This window comes from Buteo buteo, chromosome 18, assembly GCF_964188355.1.
Source record: "Buteo buteo chromosome 18, bButBut1.hap1.1, whole genome shotgun sequence".
Taxonomy (NCBI): Eukaryota; Metazoa; Chordata; class Aves; order Accipitriformes; family Accipitridae; genus Buteo; species Buteo buteo.
Window position 1 is genome coordinate 7,083,586 of NC_134188.1, and position 20,236 is coordinate 7,103,821.

The following is a 20,236-nucleotide window of genomic DNA, read 5'->3' on the forward strand; positions in this document are numbered from 1 at the left end:
ACAAATGCATGTTGTGCAGACTGACTTTCTCATCTGTCCTATCTAATGCAAATTTCAGGCATGATGTCCATACAGAACTTCATACCGATACAACCGGAGATGCAATACATACCAGTTTAATTAAACTGGTCCATGTATGCACTGACCCCATTCCAACAGTGACTGGAACAGAGCTGGAATTCAGCCTTTCCACTCCCAGCTAATTGTTTTTAACATTAGACCACATAGGCACATTCCTGGGCTCTCCTCTTTTCTTCCACTCAATTAATATCTGATTATTCCAGGCAAGGCAGAACACGTTTAACATGAGAAATTGAGGGAGTCCTACCCTAAAAAAATAATGAGATAGGGGAAAACGAGAGAAAAATCTCCTTAGGTAGACGAGGAACAAGAGGCATAACAGGATTTGTAGGAAAGTGCTCATCCTGGCTGAGCAGTAAGTTTTAACAAGCTAATGAATACACCTATACCAATAAATTAGAGAAAGCCAAGGCAGAGGAGACACAAGCACTGCCAATTTCTGCTAATCTGAATCACTTCTGCTAATAGCACGCTCCTTGCCACCATCTCGGCCTGTGCCACACATGCACCTCCCAGACAACGCCCCTGACCAGGGGCTGTTCCTCGCAGATGGGATGGATGAAGGTCTCCAGTTCTGGAGGGAAGTGTGTTTAGCTGAGAGTTGTGCCATGACACGTGCCCCTGGGGCAGACTGCGGGTCCTGCCCTGGTTGGGTTACTAATGTAGACGTAGTCTATCCCTACTTGCTGAACACTTTCCTACTTTGGATGTTTCTGGTCACACTGAGTGACTCATTAAGGTGTTCAGTGATTTTTATTGCTTAAGAAAAGTTTGGTGCCTATTGCTGTTAACTTTTTTTCTGAGCAAAAGCTAGGAGAATTTAAACATTGCATTTAAGCATGTAGAGGGCAGTTAGGCAGATCTAAGACGGGTGCGTTGTGAACTACGCGCATTATATTTTAAAGCTAGACTTAACTAAGAAAAAGCTGCAAGCACTGAAAGCACTCACTGCACATTATGTACCTCCCAAAGGAGTCTTAACTGGTGGCTCTTTGAAACCACAACGCATGGCCTTGCCCATGCTGGGTTTGCATGCAGGTTTCTCTCCTGTTTGATCCTGGTCCTTGCACACTTGAATATATCTTTAACAAGAACTTTTAGGTCCATAGGTTTCTCAACACAAATGCCCCGGTAAAGTGGCACAAGGATTGTCCTATAGATAATCCTCATTATCAAAGAATGGTATGGACAATAACTAATGTATTTTAAATCTTTAAAGGGAATGCTAGGGTAAACCAAATTCAAGCATATGATGTATTTACGCTAGAGATGAGACATCTCAGTGTATGTGGAACAAATTCCAAAAAGCAATAATAGGCTTTTAAAGAAATAGGAATAAATTTATATAACCAAAAGTAGCCATTAATTTCTCTTAGTTGTATTTCACAATACACATGCACTAGCTATATTGCAATAACACTAATTGTATTGTGATCCCAGTAAGATTAATTTTCAGCTCACATACAGCAGCCAAATTCAATATCTGAAACTTTAATCTCCTAATTCCTAAATGCATTTTGTTTACAACCCTAGTATATTAACTACGTGTAAGTCAACTAATACTGTGTAATCATACTTGTTGATAAAATCCTACAATTAAACATGTAACATGACTGAATGCAGGTTACAGAGAGCATTTGAACTGTTTTCCCATTGCTCCCAGAGGTGCCACAGGAATTCCCAGGTCAGTTGGTTATCCTTGCTAATCAGGCTGACCAATAATTGTCCATTGTTTCTTTACACTTCCTCCTTTAACATGTGCAGTTCTGCTATAGACCTCATATGTGATCATCACATCACATCACATCACATCACATACCACTTGACACTGAGGATGCCACTTTAAATGATGAAAGATTATTCCAAAAACAATTGACCTATTGCCTGCAAAGGAGCACACTGCTAAACAGTCTTCCTTTTTGTTTCTTTTCACTCATGGCTCCACTTGGGGTTTTCCAGGGAAGGAAGTCCATTTCAGTCAAAAAGCATTTAAATAAATTCCCTTCTACTGCTACCCAACCTTTGAATTCCAGGCCAATACAAATGTAGAAGGACAAGACAGCAAAGAATCTTCTATCAAAAACAGGACCTGCCATAAAATACATATCCACAAATGCTTAACATCAATGAATTGGTAACATGTCAATTGGTAACACATAGGCAGACTCTTCAAATCCAGTTAGTTCTGCCAAGTACTAAGCACTTTTAGTATGTCTTTAGATCTTTCAGAAGAAAAGGCTTTCCAACACTAAAGTTATTTATTTAATTTCAGATCTTTTCTTTTCTTACTCTGCTGTCCATCATTTCTGATAACCTATGGCTGTCGCCTACTCTGTGTGCTTCACTCTTCTCCTACCACCTAGAATCACTGAACTGTTGAATACAAGCCAAAATCCTGAGTGCTTTGGGGTATTGCTATGCAATTTCATTTTTTAGTTAATTTTTATTAAATTAAAGCACCTTACTTAAAATAAGATCTCATTAAAAGTGTATTAAAAATGTAATACTCCTACAGATTCAGTACTAGTTCCATGAGTAATACAATACTAATAAATGTAAAGCCATTATTTTCAGAAGCATAAAATTAGTCAGATTTTCATATGGAATGGTATGGGAGTACTTGCTGGTCTTTTATTAGAACAAGTGTATTATTACAGAGAATATGCAGCACATTGCATATATACATTTTATGTCCATATCACACATCTCTCATCACCTTTAAAAACATCTCTAATACATTAATGGAACACTTGCTGCTCCTGTTTCCTCTTTTTCTCTCAGTTCTCCTTTTATGCAATAGATGCAACAATTATGCCCTCTCACATCAGAGTAAGGATGCCTTACTGTCAGCACTTCTTATACTTTGTTGTTCTCTATGGTTGAACACAAGTCTAGGGATCTTTAAAAAATTGGTTCTGAATGATCAGACATGATCAGATGCAGACACTGATCATGCAGACTCTGGCAACCCAACCTAGGGTTAGGTATTTAGGTGGTAGTACTTTCCCCTCTCAGAGTGATTTAGCTAACTAAAAGTCTTTATCCATCTTTTATAAAACACTCTATTTAAATATAAAAAAATAAACCCATGAAATATTTCACTGTAAAATGGATTATTGCATGTAGAAATCATGGCAGGAATAGGAGATCATGTTTCTCACACAGTGACTTGACAAAAAGGCTATGGTGTCACCTTTTCTCTCAGGCCTAATGAATCCAGAATTTGTTGCATAATGCATAAATTCAGCAGGAAAAGGTGAAACACACAGTCCTCAGACAGGTAAGGTGAAAAGTACTAAAGGAGATGAGGTATGATAATTCGAAACCCCGTATGCAGAGAAGACAGCTGATCTGAGTTTCTCATCCCTAAGCGAATACTTTAACGATTCTATTTTCTGTATAATGGATAATTCTTCTTCCTCCAATTATTTTTTTTTTTTCAAAAAGAAAGCCATGAGTGTATTTTCATGAGGTCAACTCCAGCACTGTGTTCCAGGAGTATTTTATGCATGCCTACTGGATCTGGGCCGACGACAATGTGAGAGGACCAGTTAAACAGATGGGGCATGACACTGTTGCCAACATAGGTGTCTAGTGCCATTATATGTACTTTGGTGTTCTCCGCCTAGCCTTCAGCTTATTTTAGATGTCCTACAGTACCTAAGACTTCTACATTGGACTAGAAAGTCTGACATGGGGTCTGTAAGCAACCTGAGCCCTTCCAGAGTGCCAGCTGAAGACTGGGTAGGACAGAATGACAGAAGAATGCAAGTCGGAGGTCACCTCTGGAGGTCACCTAGTCCTGCCTCCTACTCACAGCAGGGTCAGCTTGGTCAGAGGTTAGATGAAGGTGGAAATTTAATACCTCTGAGGAAGGGGATTCAATAGCCTCCCTGGGCAACCTGTTCCCATGGTTAACCATTCTAACGGTGATATTTTTCCCCCTCTTCTATCCAATTGCATTTTGCCTCACTGCAACCTATGGCCGTTGCCTCTTGCCCTTTTGCTGTGCACCTCTGAGTAGAGCCTGGCTTCATCTTGTCTCTAGCCCTCCTCGTAGCAGGCAGAAGTTAGCAGCCGCCCTTTAAGCCTTCTTTTCTGCAGGTTAAGCAAACACAACTTCTTCAGCCTCTTATATGTGCTTCCACTCCCTGACCATCTTACTGGCTCCCTGTGTGAGTGTCCTCAGTTTGCTCACAGGTCTGTCCCACTGGAGAGGGTTTAATGCAGTATTCCAGGTGCAGCCTCCCAGGAGCAGAATGATGCAGCCCAGTGTCCTATTAGACCTCATTGCCAGAAAGGTACGCTGCAGAAACAGCTTCAAGTAGTCTACCACGATTGGGGGGGGTGTGGGTGTGCGTCTTCTTCTGCAGACCTGCTGCAGAGATAGGGATCTAGCTCCTTTTTTGGCCACTAACTGCCATGGGGAGTCTTGTTAGCTTTAAGATGAAAGTACTGCTACACTTGAAATGACTAGGATTTTAAACGTACGTTAACTGTCCAAATTCTATAATAGATTATATAGTCACAATAAATTTCAGCTATTTTAAGCTAACCTTTACAAATTCATCTAGCATTAACCAATGCCGATAATTCAATCTTATTACTTTAAAGGAAGGAAGCGCAGGGACTGTCCTCACCTTTAGCAATAACTATTATCTTCAAATTATCATCCAATGACTTATGTTAATGATTACTATACCATATGAACCAAAATATGTTTGGGATTGCAAATTTACTGAAGACTGTGAAAGCCAAGAAGGTTACAAAATATTTAATAATTCCTCTCTTTTTCACTTATTTTGAATTCCTTCCTCCCATTGAAATAAAGAGAGAATGGGGCTACTCAGATGAGTAATTGCTCTCTGATGAGAGACAGGTATCTACTACCTGGTTCTTTTTCCAAATAAAAAATGATTTCCCAAACATTAGCCTTTTTTTCAGAGCTAAGCTCTGTAAACTTATATGCATATTGCTTTTCTCTTCTTCTAGACACAGTTAGAAGAGAAGTGACAACATAGGATTCAAATCCTCTTGGCCAGGTTAAATTTCCCCTTAACTATGATGCTGGCATATTTAAGCAAGTTGGCAATGCACATAACTACCTGATTAACTTCTGGAGGATGTTTAAAGTCTGGCTTAATTCAGCATTGCTGACCCTGAACTTTATCACCTATTTCTTTCTTCATAAAGATTATCATATCTGCAGACAGGGTGTGTAAATCTTGCTATAGTAAGCATGCTACTATACATAGTACATAGACATCAATGGTATTTTTTTTCAGGAGAGGATACTTTTAATTTTAGTCTCAATATAAAACTGTAGCTCTAATGACTAACTTTTTTCATAAATAAGTTTTCATGGCGATTTGCTTAGCTAGCTTTAATTTAAATGTGTATCGATTACTGCTTACCTTTTTTCTGCTATTTGTTTTAATTCTTTTCAACATTATATCCATTTAAATACACAATGGTCTCACAAAAGACTAATAGCATATGCATTTAATATAGAACAGAAACACATCTGCCGTGGATTAAAACAGGAAACTAGAAAAGAAGAATGGTTTAAAAAGTCTGTAGGATGTTTTAGCAGCCACCTGTTACTCTCTAAATTTTGCCTGACCTGAGTCAACTAAATTTTACTTTTAAATAAAACTAGCGTGTATGTCTTGATACGGTCAGATTCATTGGTAGCTGAAATTTTTATACTCTGGAAATAAAAATCACTACTTTAATCCCCTTGGAACAAATATGGTAAGTTCTTGATCATAGGAAGACTTAATCACCTCAAAAATACTTCAGTGAAGTTTCCAATTTATCCTTCTATTAATTACTCCTATGTTGTATCTTTCCTTCTTATAACCCAGCTGGACAGCAATTAGAGTTGTGCAAATAATCCTCCTCCTGCAGTACAAAGATCTTCAAGAAACATGTTCTGGCTTTTATCTTACAGATAAGAAAGAACTTATTTGGACAAAAATGGAGTTTTTAATGAAAGCCTTCTGGGAAAAATAAAGAAGGAAAAGCTAAATGATTTTAGAATGTCATTAATTAAGTCAAGTTTATGAAACTGGCTTCAGGGTTTTCCCTGTAAAAACATCATCAAACTCTTCTTACATACATCATGCTTCATTAACACTGTTTTCTTCCTATTATGTCTCTGATGAAAATATAAGATCACTTGAAAATGAAATATCAAAATGCTGATAAGAAAACCAGAAATGATTTGAAACATTGTAACAGCTGTTCAGATTAATGTGATGGACACAAAAATAGTCTCCAGGCAGAATTTTGACTGTCATTCTGTTTTCAGACTGCATAAACCATTTTGACTTTTACCATATTCCCATGCTTTCTGAGTGGTGCTGATTTCATGTTTTGAAGTGCAGAACAGCTTCATAATACAGCTATCTAAACAAATTCCCTCTAGCTTTAAGTACTTTAGAATGAACCCCTGACCTGAAGCTACTGATGTTACTGCTCCGTGGTGTAAATGATTGAACCAGGAGGGGGACCAGCAGTCAACTGTACTGGAACCTGTTCTCACAGACCTTGCATGACTCTGGAAGCCTCTTTCCTTTGTGTTCTTTTTCTCCTGAAAAAGACATACTACGAGCAGAACTTAGGGTCTTCTGTAGGTTGAAGCCTCCTTAAATGATCCTTGAAAAACAGATCTTTTAAAAAACTGGCCCTACTTTACTGAAGAGATAGTTGGAAACATACTGCTCTTCATCTACTTTCTATAATATCTGGCAGTGGAACACCACTGCAAAATATGATTGTATTGCGTTCATGTGCTAGTAGGCTGTATATGTAAACGTATGTTTACTTAGGTGAAGCATCATTTACTGTTTGATACCAATGTTGCTTTTAAGTATTTGATAATTAACTATATAGTCTGTATGTTTCTTTTATATATATTATATATTTGTTATCATTCATTATTGAAAAAGTTCGAGAATTTTTTACACTAAGTTGCTTTATTAAGGCTCAATAAAAATCAAAGGTGCTACATTTCTTTTTTATTGTAGGAATGAATAAGGCTTTGAATTGGAAGAAAAGGAATCTTGGAGATGATGGATAGCAGCTTTCTTCAATGGCTTTCTTGGATTATCAAAGAAAGTTCTAGATATTTCAGTTTTGAAGGTTGATGAGCAAGCTGAGATAATGACATCTGAATCTTACACATGATTTTAAGACAGGAGCTATTCTAATGAAAATAGTTACCATCTGTTCTGTAGACATCCTTGCCTTGCCTATAAGCACCTCTCCCCACGGCTTTATTAATTCCCTCTGACTTTCAATCCTGTACCTTCCCACATCTGTGCCTTGCTTAGATTCCTTCCTTGCTGTCCATTGGCTCACATCCTTTTTTAAAGTCCCATTTCTCCAGAAATATTCCCAAAGCAATCACATCCCCATAATCCCTTAACTAAATGTACCATTTCTTTTTTTGCTTTAATTTGTTAAAATTATTTACTTGGTTTTAATATGAGTTTCTTTGGTTATATATGAGTTTTAAATGATTTTAAAGAGTAACTCAAACAAAATGGGTATCTTTGTCATCCAGAGGAATACTGAAGTAAAAAAAGAGTAAAGCACAGAATTTATTTGGTTTTTTTAGTTATGATCCCTATTATTTTGAAAGTATTCTTTTCCTGGCAAGCAGTTAAAGGTATTTGCATTCAGTGAGGCTTCTGAAAGCAGTGTAATTACAGAACACGGTCCAAAACACAAGAAGATCTATAGCATTTTTTTTTTAAACAGCTACAATGTCCAGATAACTCCTGCAAGAGGAATGTCATGCAGGTGAACTGAAGAGCATGTAGAAACTTTAAACCAAGAGTGTTCATGGTGGAATTTGCTCACATTTTATGTCATTTTAGTATATCTGTAATTCATGAGGGAAACCTTTTTCATTCGTGCATAATATGTGCCTGTTATCCTCATGTGAGGAACTTCACAGAAAATCCTCAAGTAAAGATATGTTTCATATCTCTCTTGTGAATTACTTCTGTGGAAGACTGGGTATTTAAATCACTCAGTAACTTATTAAAATATTTTAACAGCTCATTTGAATCCAATCTTCTACAAGTTAAAAGGTATTTTTGTTATGATCTTATGAATGATACTATATTATATTGTCATCTTTGGAACAATCTGAAACTTTATCTATACAGCTCCTTCACAATGGCCACTACTCATATTTATTAATAGTATATTAAGACATAATTCCAGCATGCTGGCAACCGTGGAAGGCATTAATTCTGTAGCAAAGGCATATGAAGTAAATCAGCCACACACCTATTTTTCACACTTCTTATAAGGGAACATCATTTTATATGCATGCTTTTTATGACTGGCTACGGACAATGGCTAAAAATAGCAAGCCATGTAAAGATGATCATTTACTTTAACAGACTGTCACTTACCCCAGTCACTGTTGTTTGACGGTATCTTTAGGTATGAACAGAATTCTTTACGGTATTAACTTTTTATTTCTCTTTCAACACTTTTCTATCAGTCTAAAATTAGTATGATTTAATATTAGTAATATTTCATGTTAGCATTTACAATGGTACCAACTACACCAGACAGAACATAAGACCAATTATTAATGAATTCAATAAATAGAATTGCCAGTCAAAAAGAGATTACTTAAACATATAACGTTTCAAATAATATGCAAATGCACTTCAGCACTTCCTTTTGGTGTAGTTTTGATTTTCCCAGGCTCAAATCATTATTTCATCTTCTCACCTAAGTGTTTCTTGTAGAGCAAGCCAGAGTGCTGTCAGAACTTCCCTACTTCAGTGTTGAATTTGAATTGCCTTTATACACTGAACTCTTGTAAAAGAATTGAGATGCAGGTCTTCTAGTCTACACTCTGCTCCTTCCTACTGGTTTCCTCATATACTGCATAAGCCAGATACAGCCTCTCTGCACAGCCAGAGAACTTTTCGTCTGGACAGCACTAAGTATTTATTTGGCTTTCCCTTAGGAAAAGGTTTAAGAGGCTTGAGATCATAAGGTACAAAACCACTAAACTGCACATTAAGGGAGTAAAGCCAGAAAAGCCAAGTGATGAAAAGCAGAGAAACTACTAATAAAAAGGGAAAATACTAAATAGAGGTGGTACTTGCTACAAATGAGTCACTACTGATGAGACAGTTCTCATCCAGCAGAACTCTCCCCCCTAAACACCACAGTCCATATTCTACAACATGGGTTTGTATTGACCCTTCTCTGTCTATCGGGTCTTCAGTTTACAAGTTTTCTTCAGTCTAGATGTCTCTAGCCCTACTAAGAAGGTATTTTTAACTTTCTGTTTATTTAAGGCAGCAGATTCCATCTCACTTTCTGTAATGCTCTTTGTTAACTCTCTCAGAAGAAGACTAAGTGGTGACTGGGAAGGGGGAAAAAAGAAAAGAAAAGATAGTCCGAGAAGTGTTGTTATTTTTGTCAGACTTCCTTTTCCTAAGGTAAGATCTATACCCATTGGCTGGCACAACAACTGAAATACCTTTCCTTTCAGTAAAATATACCCTTTACACTGCTTCCAGCACTGAAGCTCTCTTTATTAACAGGAAAGATACACTATGGGTGAATACCTCAGACTGCTCATTTATGGACCTCAGTTACATTACAGGTGCCAAAGTCCAAATGAGCAATTCACTTATATCACTCGTCAGTGGTGACATTTTTTCCCCAACAAAGTTTCTTAATTGTTCATGCAGAAACATTGTCTGAGAAGCAATGCACCTTCCACCTGCCAAAGGTATGGGATGTTTCCAGCTTGAAAAATGGAGGCGCCTTATTTCCATAGGGACACAGTCCCCTAAGTGCATCATGAGTATATTAAAATATGATGAAAGAATTGAGTTCAGCAGAAATCAGAGCAGCTTTTTTCACTTTCATGCAAAAGCACCTATTAATGATGGGATCACTCACCTGACAAGGCTCTAAACTCAATACAGAACCAAATATTCATTAACATCTTTATAGCACACCTTTCCTATTAGCAGTTCTAGGTCATGCAGGCTGGACATAGCCTGTCAAACAATTCATCAGGCCTTTGAGCTACTGCCTGACATGATTTTACCTGTAAGTTTCTCAGACTTTGGCAGAGATCAGGCTGGACAAATTAGTGTGGTGGTCAGTGATCTGCTCTGCGGTCTGCCCTTCCCAAAGGACCTCCTGACAACTTCTTCTCATCAGGCAGGATGGGGACATGACCACAGTGCAGATACACATCTGGTCCCATGATGGGCATCCACAAACAGTACAGAGCAGACAGAATCAACAGCATATGTGCCACGTCACAGAAGTTTTGACCATGTGATGTGTTTGGGTTTGGTCATGTGGTCACTGTATAGTTAATTACTGCAAGCTAGTTTAATAACATTACTAATAACACAAAACTATATATTTCCTACCCTTAATTATTATCAAAATGAAATATGAATGCTACTATTATGTTTTGATAAATATTTAGGGACATTTTCTTAAAAGGAATAATTCAGTTCTTTATGAATAGCTTGAATTAAAAAAAAGAGATTTGAACACATTTAAAGGCCAAATTGTGATTAATTGTATAATTATACATTTTTAAGGGGAAGAGCAGGCTCCTTTATAAATTTTAAATTATATTTTTTATTTGAAGTGTGTTTGAAAACAGTGAAGCTTGCATTGATATGGTAGTTCTTCAAACAAGAATTTTCACAGAAGTTACACAGTCTCATCAGCATGGAAAAGTTGCTCATCAGTGCTCATCTGGGTCCCAATCTAGTAAACTACTTAAGCATATCAGGTTAGTCTTACAGTTAAATAAATAGGAATTTATGCATTGGTGCATGAGGATCTTAGAAGAAACAAGTTAATAAATTGCTATATTTTTCTCCAAAGTCAAATAAAGGTTGAAAAATATTAACAAAACTAAGAAAAATTCTGTTGTACCTGACACATATCGTTACCATTCTTGCCTTAAAAGTATGATTTAAAGAGTAAGGTCTGCTTATTCTTGCTGCCAAGATCTATCACCTACATGTGTCTAGATCTATTGATTTCACTCAGCAAACCAATGTATCTTACTGCTACCAAATATAGTAAAACGTGTACATTTCTTAGTTGTGAACTGGCACTTTTTTTAGGACATCTGCTTAAATGTATTAGTCTCTGGACTACTAGGAAATTAAGAGAGACATACAGACCTCTCTAGCCATGTTCTCCTGTTGCACCTTCTTAGAAAATGATTTGCAACTATGAACAGATATTTACACAAGAAAAAGAGTAACTTCTGCAGTGACCTTTCTTGCATAACTCTGCAATAAAGAAGTGCTTCAAATATTTACAGAATTAACGCTTAACTGAGAAATTGAAAATATACTGTTGGTACATATTGAGTGGCAGCTGGACTATTCAAATATGGCCATAACAGTAAAAAATAATCAGGTGATTAGTGCTTTATATCCTCGAGGATCCTTGCAAATATTCATTACAATGTTTCCAAAACAGTGAACAAGGAAAAATCACTTAGACTTACCCACATTTAATCTGCCTGTGACTTCCCCATTTGAATTGCGAGCATTCACAGTCACATTGTGAGTAGACTGGAGAAGCAGTGATGAGTCCTGAAGTATGGAAAAAAAAAAAAAGTAGATTAAGCAGAATAATTAGAATTGTTAACAGTTTTCCAAATTTAGTCTAGTGTTTATATTAATTCAGTCACTGAAAGACTTTTGCAGCTACAAAACCATCCACAGATGTCATCAAATAATCTGGGCAGGTATTTTTGATTACTTTAACTATATCAGATTTAAAATAAGAAAAATGTTATGGAGAATACTTCAGGTGAACAAACTCTGTGTTACTGGCCCAATGAATGAGGTTGCTAACTTTTTGTCTTTCAGAAAAAAATGCTAAAGTACTAGGTTGACTACATGTCAATACATAATTGAGACTCCTAGAAGACAGCCATTTAATTGAAGTGTGAGTACCCCACTTTGCCAATTTATACTGTCATATTAACTTGGTGAGAAACATGCATGTGTGTTGTGGTTTAACCCCAGCCAGCAACTAAGCACCACGCAGCCGCTCACTCACTTCCCCCCCCATCCAGTGGGATGGGGGAGAAAATCGGGAAAAAGAAGTAAAACTCATGGGTTGAGATAAGAACGGTTTAATAGAACAGAAAAGAAGAAACTAATAATGATAATGATAACACTAATAAAATGACAACAGCAATAATAAAAGGATTGGAATGTACAAATGATGTGCAGTGCAATTGCTGACCACCTGCTGATCGACACCCAGTTAGTCCCCGAGCAGCGATCCGCCCACCCCCCACTCCCTCCAGTTTATATACTGGGCATGACGTCCCATGGTCTGGAATACCCCGTTGGCCAGTTTGGGTCAGCTGCCCTGGCTGTGTCCTGTGCCAACTTCTTGTTCCCCTCCAGCTTTCTCGCTGGCTGGGCATGAGAAGCTGAAAAATCCTTGACTTTAAACTAAACACTGCTTAGCAACAACTGAAACGTCAACGTTATCAACATTCTTTGCATACTGAACTCAAATCATAGCACTGTACCAGCTACTAGGAAGACAGTTAACTCTATCCCAGCTGAAACAAGGACAATGTGCCTTCTGCTTCCTCAATGGTCCATGCAGCCTGTATGCTTTGGCTTGATTTTGGCACCTGGCACTGACTCTCCTGGCAAGAAAACTCAGACAGTGGGTGATGGAGAAGGTGGGTGGTTGACTAGCTCAGAGCTGACTTCAACAGATGACAGTACAGGTAAGAGTGTCAGTCTAAATTAAATTGTTTCCCTGTCTGCCACTCAGAAGGATGACAAAAGTGTATCAGCAGACTGAACAGCATCACATCCCTGCACCATGATTTGAGCCTAATACACCCTGTGCTGTTCCACGTCTGGTGTCCCAGTACAGAAAATCACAACTGAGGGTCACAAAGCGATGGCACTCATATTTGACTTAACTCTCCTCACAGGTTGCATCACAGCTGGGACATCTGCAGAGCAATCAGAGCCTCATGCCTACCCATCATTCTGTGCTACCTATGGAAGCCAGGGCATGCCAAGCAGGTGTGATTGGTATTTTCATTCATCCCCACCACACCTCACCACAATCCAGACTAGCTACAGTAGGCAATTCAAAATTTCATGTCATTCTTAAGACTGCAGCCAGCGTGGAACTACTTCACCAAAACATGTCCTTGTGTTAACTCACGGCTTGCTGTTGTGCTTGTTGAACTCCTCCCAGGTGATGTACCATTTCCATTACTTATTCCCAGTCAAACTCTCTGTACTTCAGGCCTGCTGGAGCCTCCTCAAGCTTCTCCTTGTCTTGAAGAGCAGATGAGTAACTGTTTTGAAAGACCTAGCTGCCCACTGTGCCCCATCAGTCTAGACATACAGACAGTAATGAAACTGGTTCATGGCAAGAGATCTGGCAGGGTCATTTGGAAGCGTACTAAAACTTTGTGAGGAGGACACTGGTAGGTTCTCCTTATGTTTTTCTTCAACTTACCACCTGAATTGTCTTTAAATGCAGCTGATTTTCAGGAAGATCATACTGGCCACTGTCTTTACTTGATTTTATGTATCAGAAAATTATCTGGGGACAAGGAGTCTGATCACGCTCATTTGGACCAGCAAATTGTAGCCACACTGGTAGACTTCAAAAGAAGGGAGAAGTTTTTTGCAGTACAGGTTCTTTCATACTAAAGCATACTTTGTATCCAAAGGACCAGAACCTAGTAAGCGATGAGAGTGCCTAAGCAGATCTCAGTTGCCACAGTATCAGGGAGTACATGATATGAAGAGGGTATTAGCAAGCTGCCTGCCTGTGAACCTCAGAGGGGATACTCATTGCTAGGTAAGTTTCTAACTACCAGAATATTGTTAAAGATCAGTCTCTTTCACATACATGGCTTCTGGTACTTTTTCCAGAGTCAGGAGAGACTATGCAGAACCTTGAAGGGGTAACCCCTGAAAATCACTCCCAAGCCATGTTCCCATCATAATTTAATGCTTAGAGTTTAAGATAACCTGAGAATTTTGAACACATTTTACATGAAGAATTTTACTGCTAACACTTACCTAATAACAATGGTAGAAGCAATACACAGTTTGGAGTCCAACTTATACTTTTTAAAAAAACCAAAAGGGTGTCTTACAAGTAGGAAGACAGGTTATCTCAAAAGAAGCCACTAAGTGAGCAAAATAAATGAATCTCATTTTCTAAATTATATCAGGAAAAGGTGAAAGCTAACAGAAGTAACACAAATAATGAAAAGCCTTAGGAAAAAAGAAAGCAGTCTGTTAGAATGAGCATTAATGGTAGCAAGTTAGTATGAAGTGGAAAAGGAAGGTCAACAAAGATCCAGTAAATATATTACATTTAAGTACATCCACTAAATGATCCACAAATATGGGCATCTTTATTACACTTATTTGACTGCTGCTGGTTGATTTAAAAAATAAGTTAGTAATTTGTAATATCAAATGTAAGTGCAAATAAACTGTATTCTAGACCTGCAGCTTCCACACGTGTGTTGTTGACTCATTAAAATCTAGTAACATATTTATAATTGTTCAACTTTTATGTTTCCATAAATATGTATTAGCTAAGCTGCAATGGTGTTGCCCACAACTCTGTGTTGGACTCATAATGAAGGCATAAACTTGTAATAGGCTCCAGAGATGATGCACAGCAAGTACATTTTCTGCTACATATTTTCTTGGCACTTTGGAGACCTCATTAGGTGAGAAAAGCTGTTAGGAGGCTGCAAGGAGAAAACTCTTAAGGCAAGAGAGAAAGCTCCTATGATAGCTGTGAGCGGCCCAATCCTCTAACAGATGAACTTAGAAAAAGAAATCTTAACAAATAAGCAACTTTATGAGAATAAATATATAGATGGCATTCACGAGATCAAGCTACAGGCAATTAAGCCTCCAGAAAGTTCAAACATTTTAAAAAGCCAGCAAACAAACAAAAACCTCTGATGAATTATCAGTTCACAGAGGGCATAGACATGCAGTAGTCTGAAGGCTCTAATGAATGCATGCTACTAATGATCACGATGGGTCATTAGACAGCTAAGCTTATATTAGATGTTGCCACACCTCTTTCTTCCTATGTTGTACTAAATGTATTAAGAGCTGGAAGGAATATTAAAAGAGCATGAATGTTAGCTTAACATTGCATAACAATTTTTGGAGGCAGAGGGACTTCTTAAGTATTAGCTATGCTGGTCTTAAAAATTTACATGTCTTACTGGATAAACAACCTCAAGGGAAATTCATTTAAGCACATGAATAGTTTTCCCACTGCCTATGAGGCAGAAAAGAATACAGCATAAGAAACAAAATGGAAACATAGATTTAGTAATGGAATTTCACTAAGTATAAGCTGTTCCTGCTACTGGAAATACTTGTTGCAGAAAGAGGAAAAAAAAAAAAAAGGCTTAATAGATGTAAAATACATTGGCATTGCTTAAATTTCAGTAATCAAGCATTTTAACAACCTCATTTTGATAATTTTATTTACATTTTCTCTTGCTATAGCAATACAAACACTAACTTTTTTCCTAGGTTCATAAAAGTCTCATAGCTGGCTATTTCTTCTTGGTGAGGACCATTATATGTTTGAAGTAATGAAAGAGCCATATTCAGCTTTTACTCTCATTGAATAGTAATTTATTCAATGAAATGTGCCACTGGTTGATGACAATATTCATAAAACATGGCTTTATTTTGCGAGAGTTTGGATTACAGACAACAGATCTGAAGAATGTTCACTTTGTTGGCCAGAAACAGATATCGCTCTACAAAAATTCACTGGAATAAGATTCAGAGTTCACCTGGATAATTAAAAAACAATTCAGATTCTCTCTTCCCTCCTCTAAACCCAGTATTTCAATAAAAATCTTTCATAGCATACCCATTCTCAGTGCAATTTTAAAGTTTATCTGCTTGATAAATATTTTCTTTGACCAAGTATGTTATTCCTTTTTACCTCAATAATAACAAAATATTCTGTCTATGTAAACAAAATTAAATCCTAAATTTTTCCATTTAGTCTTGTAGATTTTATATACCTAAAGATATCATACATTTAATATCGTTGTTCTAGAAGTGACAATAACTGAACTTATTAGAGAAATTGTAACTTTTCCAATAGGATCCACTAATTTTAGAGATATTGAAACTATTCTGTAAGGGATTGTACTGGGTCTGGCTGAGATGGAGTTAATACTCCCCATAGCAGCCCTCGTAGCGCTATGCTCTGCATCAGTAGCTAGAAAGGTGTTGATAGCACACCAGTGTTTTGGCTACTGCTGAGCAGCGCTGGCACAGCATCGAGGCTGTCTCTCCAACATTTTTGGTCCCCCTCCCCATGGCAGACTGGGGCAGGGCAAGATCTTGTGAGGGGACATAACCAGGACAGCTGACCTAAACTAACCAAACAGATACTCCATACCATATGACGTCAGCTCAGCTATAAAAGCTAAGTAAAGGGAGACGGAAGGGGGCATTTTTTTGCCTTCTGGAGCAACCACTACGCATACTGAAGCCCTGCTTCCCAGGAAGTGCCCAGACATTGCCTGCTGATGGGAAGTAGAGAATAACATCATTTGTTTTTCTTTGCTGTCGCACGCGACCTTTGCTTTCACTTTATTAAACTGTCCTTATCTTGACCCATGCGCCTTTTGTTGTATTTTCTCCCCCTGTCCAGTTGAGAAGAGGGAGTGATGGAGCGGCTTTGGTGGGCACCTGGCACCCAGCCAGGGTCAACCCACCACAGGGACGAATAAACAAAACAAGCAGTTTCACAGGGAAGCCTGCATTAAAAAATAATCTTGGTAAAAATAATGAAAAGCTTTCTACACGCTCTTATAATTTTACCTTTACTTATATACAATGACCTTTATAATTCCTTTTTGAGCTACTTATCACATGCCTAAGAGAAAAATATTAATTAAAGACCTAATGATCATGCTTGCGAAGTATGCAAAAATATGTGTGGATACACACATATACACACACATATACACATATTTCCATGACAGATACCTGGACTTTGTCTAAATTCAACTGTTCATAAGTGCATTCATTTTATTTTAGCATTATTGAAAGACTATCTGCTTACCACTCGAGAATGGATTTCTTTGGCATAAAGAGGGAATAAGAATTCCGATTCCCCTTCCAGACGAAGGCCTTCTTTCGTGACACGCAGGTGTCCCATTCCAGTCTGAGGAGAAGATGCAAGAATTATGCACATTTTATTATTGTTGCTGTATTTATTTTTTGTTCTTTTTATAAACCGAAAGTTTCCAGAGCTGCCTGCCTCCAGTCTATTGATAAAGATGCCCATACTAATGCATTTAAAATTTTCAGAATTCCTCATTTCTTCCAGAAGTAATTTTCTTTAAGAAACTGTAGCTTTCAAGAAAAAAGTTATTAAAGTTGGGATTTTTTTTTTTTGAGGAAAAAATAAAATATTACAGTCATTAACTTACAAAGAAGTGCATTTGTATTGGCTGTGCTGAAATGGCCTTTGTATTTGCCTTCTAAAAATGTCATGAACAATAAACTTTTACACGAGTACTCACATAAAACAAACCTTATGTTAACATCTCAAGGTTTATTCTATCAAAAACGTATTTTACAAGGAATGTAATACTTCTAAGCCTATTGAAGAGACAAAGAGGGATTTTTATTTGCTTCCATTTTCAGTAATTACTTCTTTCTTTTTAATTCATTTTTCATTCCTTGGTTTATTTTTTTTCCTCCTCTAATTGTAGGTCAAGACTACATCTCTCACACTATCATCTTCCTCTCTATCACCTGCTTGTCAGTTTTTGTACCTTCTTCATTCTCTCTTAGTCGCTCCCTCCCGATTTTAGTCCACTTGTGCTTTCCAGCCCATATCTTATTTCATTCTTTTTACTTTCATTCATCATTATCGTAGAACTGATAATGTGAAAAATGACTGAGGAATTACTTCAGTAAGTACATCTGAGGACTTGCAGGCTTCAAATGCAAGGTATTTCACAGGTATTTAGCTAATTTGTAAAGGATTCACCCCTCCCCTGACATAAAAAGTGAGAGAGAACTTGGCAAAACAATTTGCAGCCTTACAGCTTGGCCACATGTGAAAATATTTCAAGTCAACTGCCTCAAACTACAGGGAGTAGGTGGGAAGGCTAAATAAAAACCAGTAAATCCAGAAAGTATTTCCACTCCAAATATTTTTCAGGTTGTTCTCCATGTAAGCAGAGAAGAAGAGATACAAGACAGGCCACTGATGATACATCAATAACCTGTTCATCTAATGAATTATGCCTACCACTGATGAAAGTTGTAACTTTAAGAGACTGTAATTGTTTTCAAATATGGTAGGTTCTGACCAATGAGATTATATACTTTATACATCTATAATGCTAAATAACATGTCTAACCAGCCTTGAATGAAAAACTGTAGCTGTCTTCTTTTAACAGGCTTGAAGAGAGACAAAGAGAAAAACAATGTTTGCTTAAATTCCGTAGGGTAACAAATATTCATGTCAGCAGTTCACTCCACTAGACAGTACAACTGCAATTCCTCCTCAGTAAGGATTTATTTCAGGAAAGAGGCTTTTAGAATAGCTATTTATGGAATCTGTTATTCAGGGTCAAATATTTTACTGCTTTGAAATACATAATGTACTGATTTTTCTCAGTGGACGTAGATACAATTTCTAAATTCTAGCTCATTGTAAAGCTTTTAAAAAGTACCTACTATATACTGATACATCTAATGAGGCAAAAAATAATACCTGTGATGAGGTCCTTATGGCTTTCATTATCACAACTCCTAGCAAGCACTGAATGATTTAGAAATATGTTTTTCTAGTGAGGACTATGGACAGTTTTTTCTAACTTGTAACACAAAACAGAGATCACTTCAACACCATGAAAACACATAGGTTTTAAGGCAAACACTTTTGAAAATATGATATGAAACATCAGGATACTCTAAAGAAATACCACTAACAAATGGCTCTCATTTAATTAACTAAATTTAGGGTCTCATTATTTGCTCTGCTCTCATGCCTCTTCCATCAGGTGCAAGTAGATTATATTAACCATCAGGTTTAAACACAGTTTGCATATTTTTCTGGAATATAAAGAACTAGATAAACAGTATATTATAGAGTAAGTATAAAAAACTACATAGACAAATCTGGTATTTAAGGTGGCAGATGAAGAAGCAGCAATTAATTCTCGCTCTGAAGCAGATTGGGGAAAAATAACAAACTCCTGGGCGGCAATCTCTATCCTGCCTTTGGCTTTGCCAGGAAGAAATTTTTAGTAGAGACAAAAAACCTACAACTGATGTTGAAAAAGAAGATTATGCAATTTACTCAGCACACTCTTTCTAATGGACTCAGATTTTTCAGCAATGATTATTCTAAAAATGCTATCTAGACAAAGGAATGTCTGACATCAAGAATAATATGCCATGTGACAAAATTGAGTACTTTAACTTATCTGTAAGTTCTTATTTTTGAGTAAATCCAGCCATATCACTCAGGATTACTTTGTATAAATATGTCCTCAAGTATGTCCTATTTTCTTCATCAGGTATTTCATTTAAGCATTGACACAAAGCTCACAGAGCTCACATTCTCACATATCTGAATAAGAGCCTCATTATTCATTCTCATTGGCCACTTGAGAAGTGCAAAACCATACGGAAATTTACACTTGGGTTACCTGCATAAATGACTATCTGTGATGACTAACAGATAAACTCTGTAACATGCATGAGAACAATAAAAATGTGGATTTCATATAATCATCCTCACTTCTACTACATTTGTGACTGTAAACAATTATTATTTCCTTAGTACCATGATATTTGAGCATCTCAAGTCTGTAAAAGTACTGAGTTATGCAGTACTGTGAGATGGGGAAATTCTATTATCCCCCTTTCATAATTGGCAAATTGAAGTTACAAGGAATATAAAAGAGAGGGATTTAGGATAAACAACCACCCTAATGCACTGAGATCCAACAATAAGTTCATAAAAAGGAAGAGTATAATAGTTACACATAATGTTCTCTCAACAACCACTCTGCTTCTTACATTA

General features: G+C 37.2%; 1 protein-coding gene across 4 annotated transcripts in view; it reads right to left on the bottom strand.

The window, feature by feature from the left end:
• SGCG (sarcoglycan gamma) overlaps positions 1-20,236 on the bottom strand; it is a 153,323-nt gene that overhangs the window by 37,827 nt on the left and 95,260 nt on the right. For all 4 annotated transcript variants that reach the window (XM_075050731.1, XM_075050730.1, XM_075050732.1 and 1 more), the window contains 2 exons: positions 17,251-17,352; positions 11,624-11,711 (listed from right to left, as the gene is read on the bottom strand). In XM_075050731.1, coding sequence (XP_074906832.1) covers positions 11,624-11,711; positions 17,251-17,352 — 190 coding nt within the window. The remainder of the gene's footprint in view (positions 1-11,623; positions 11,712-17,250; positions 17,353-20,236) is intronic.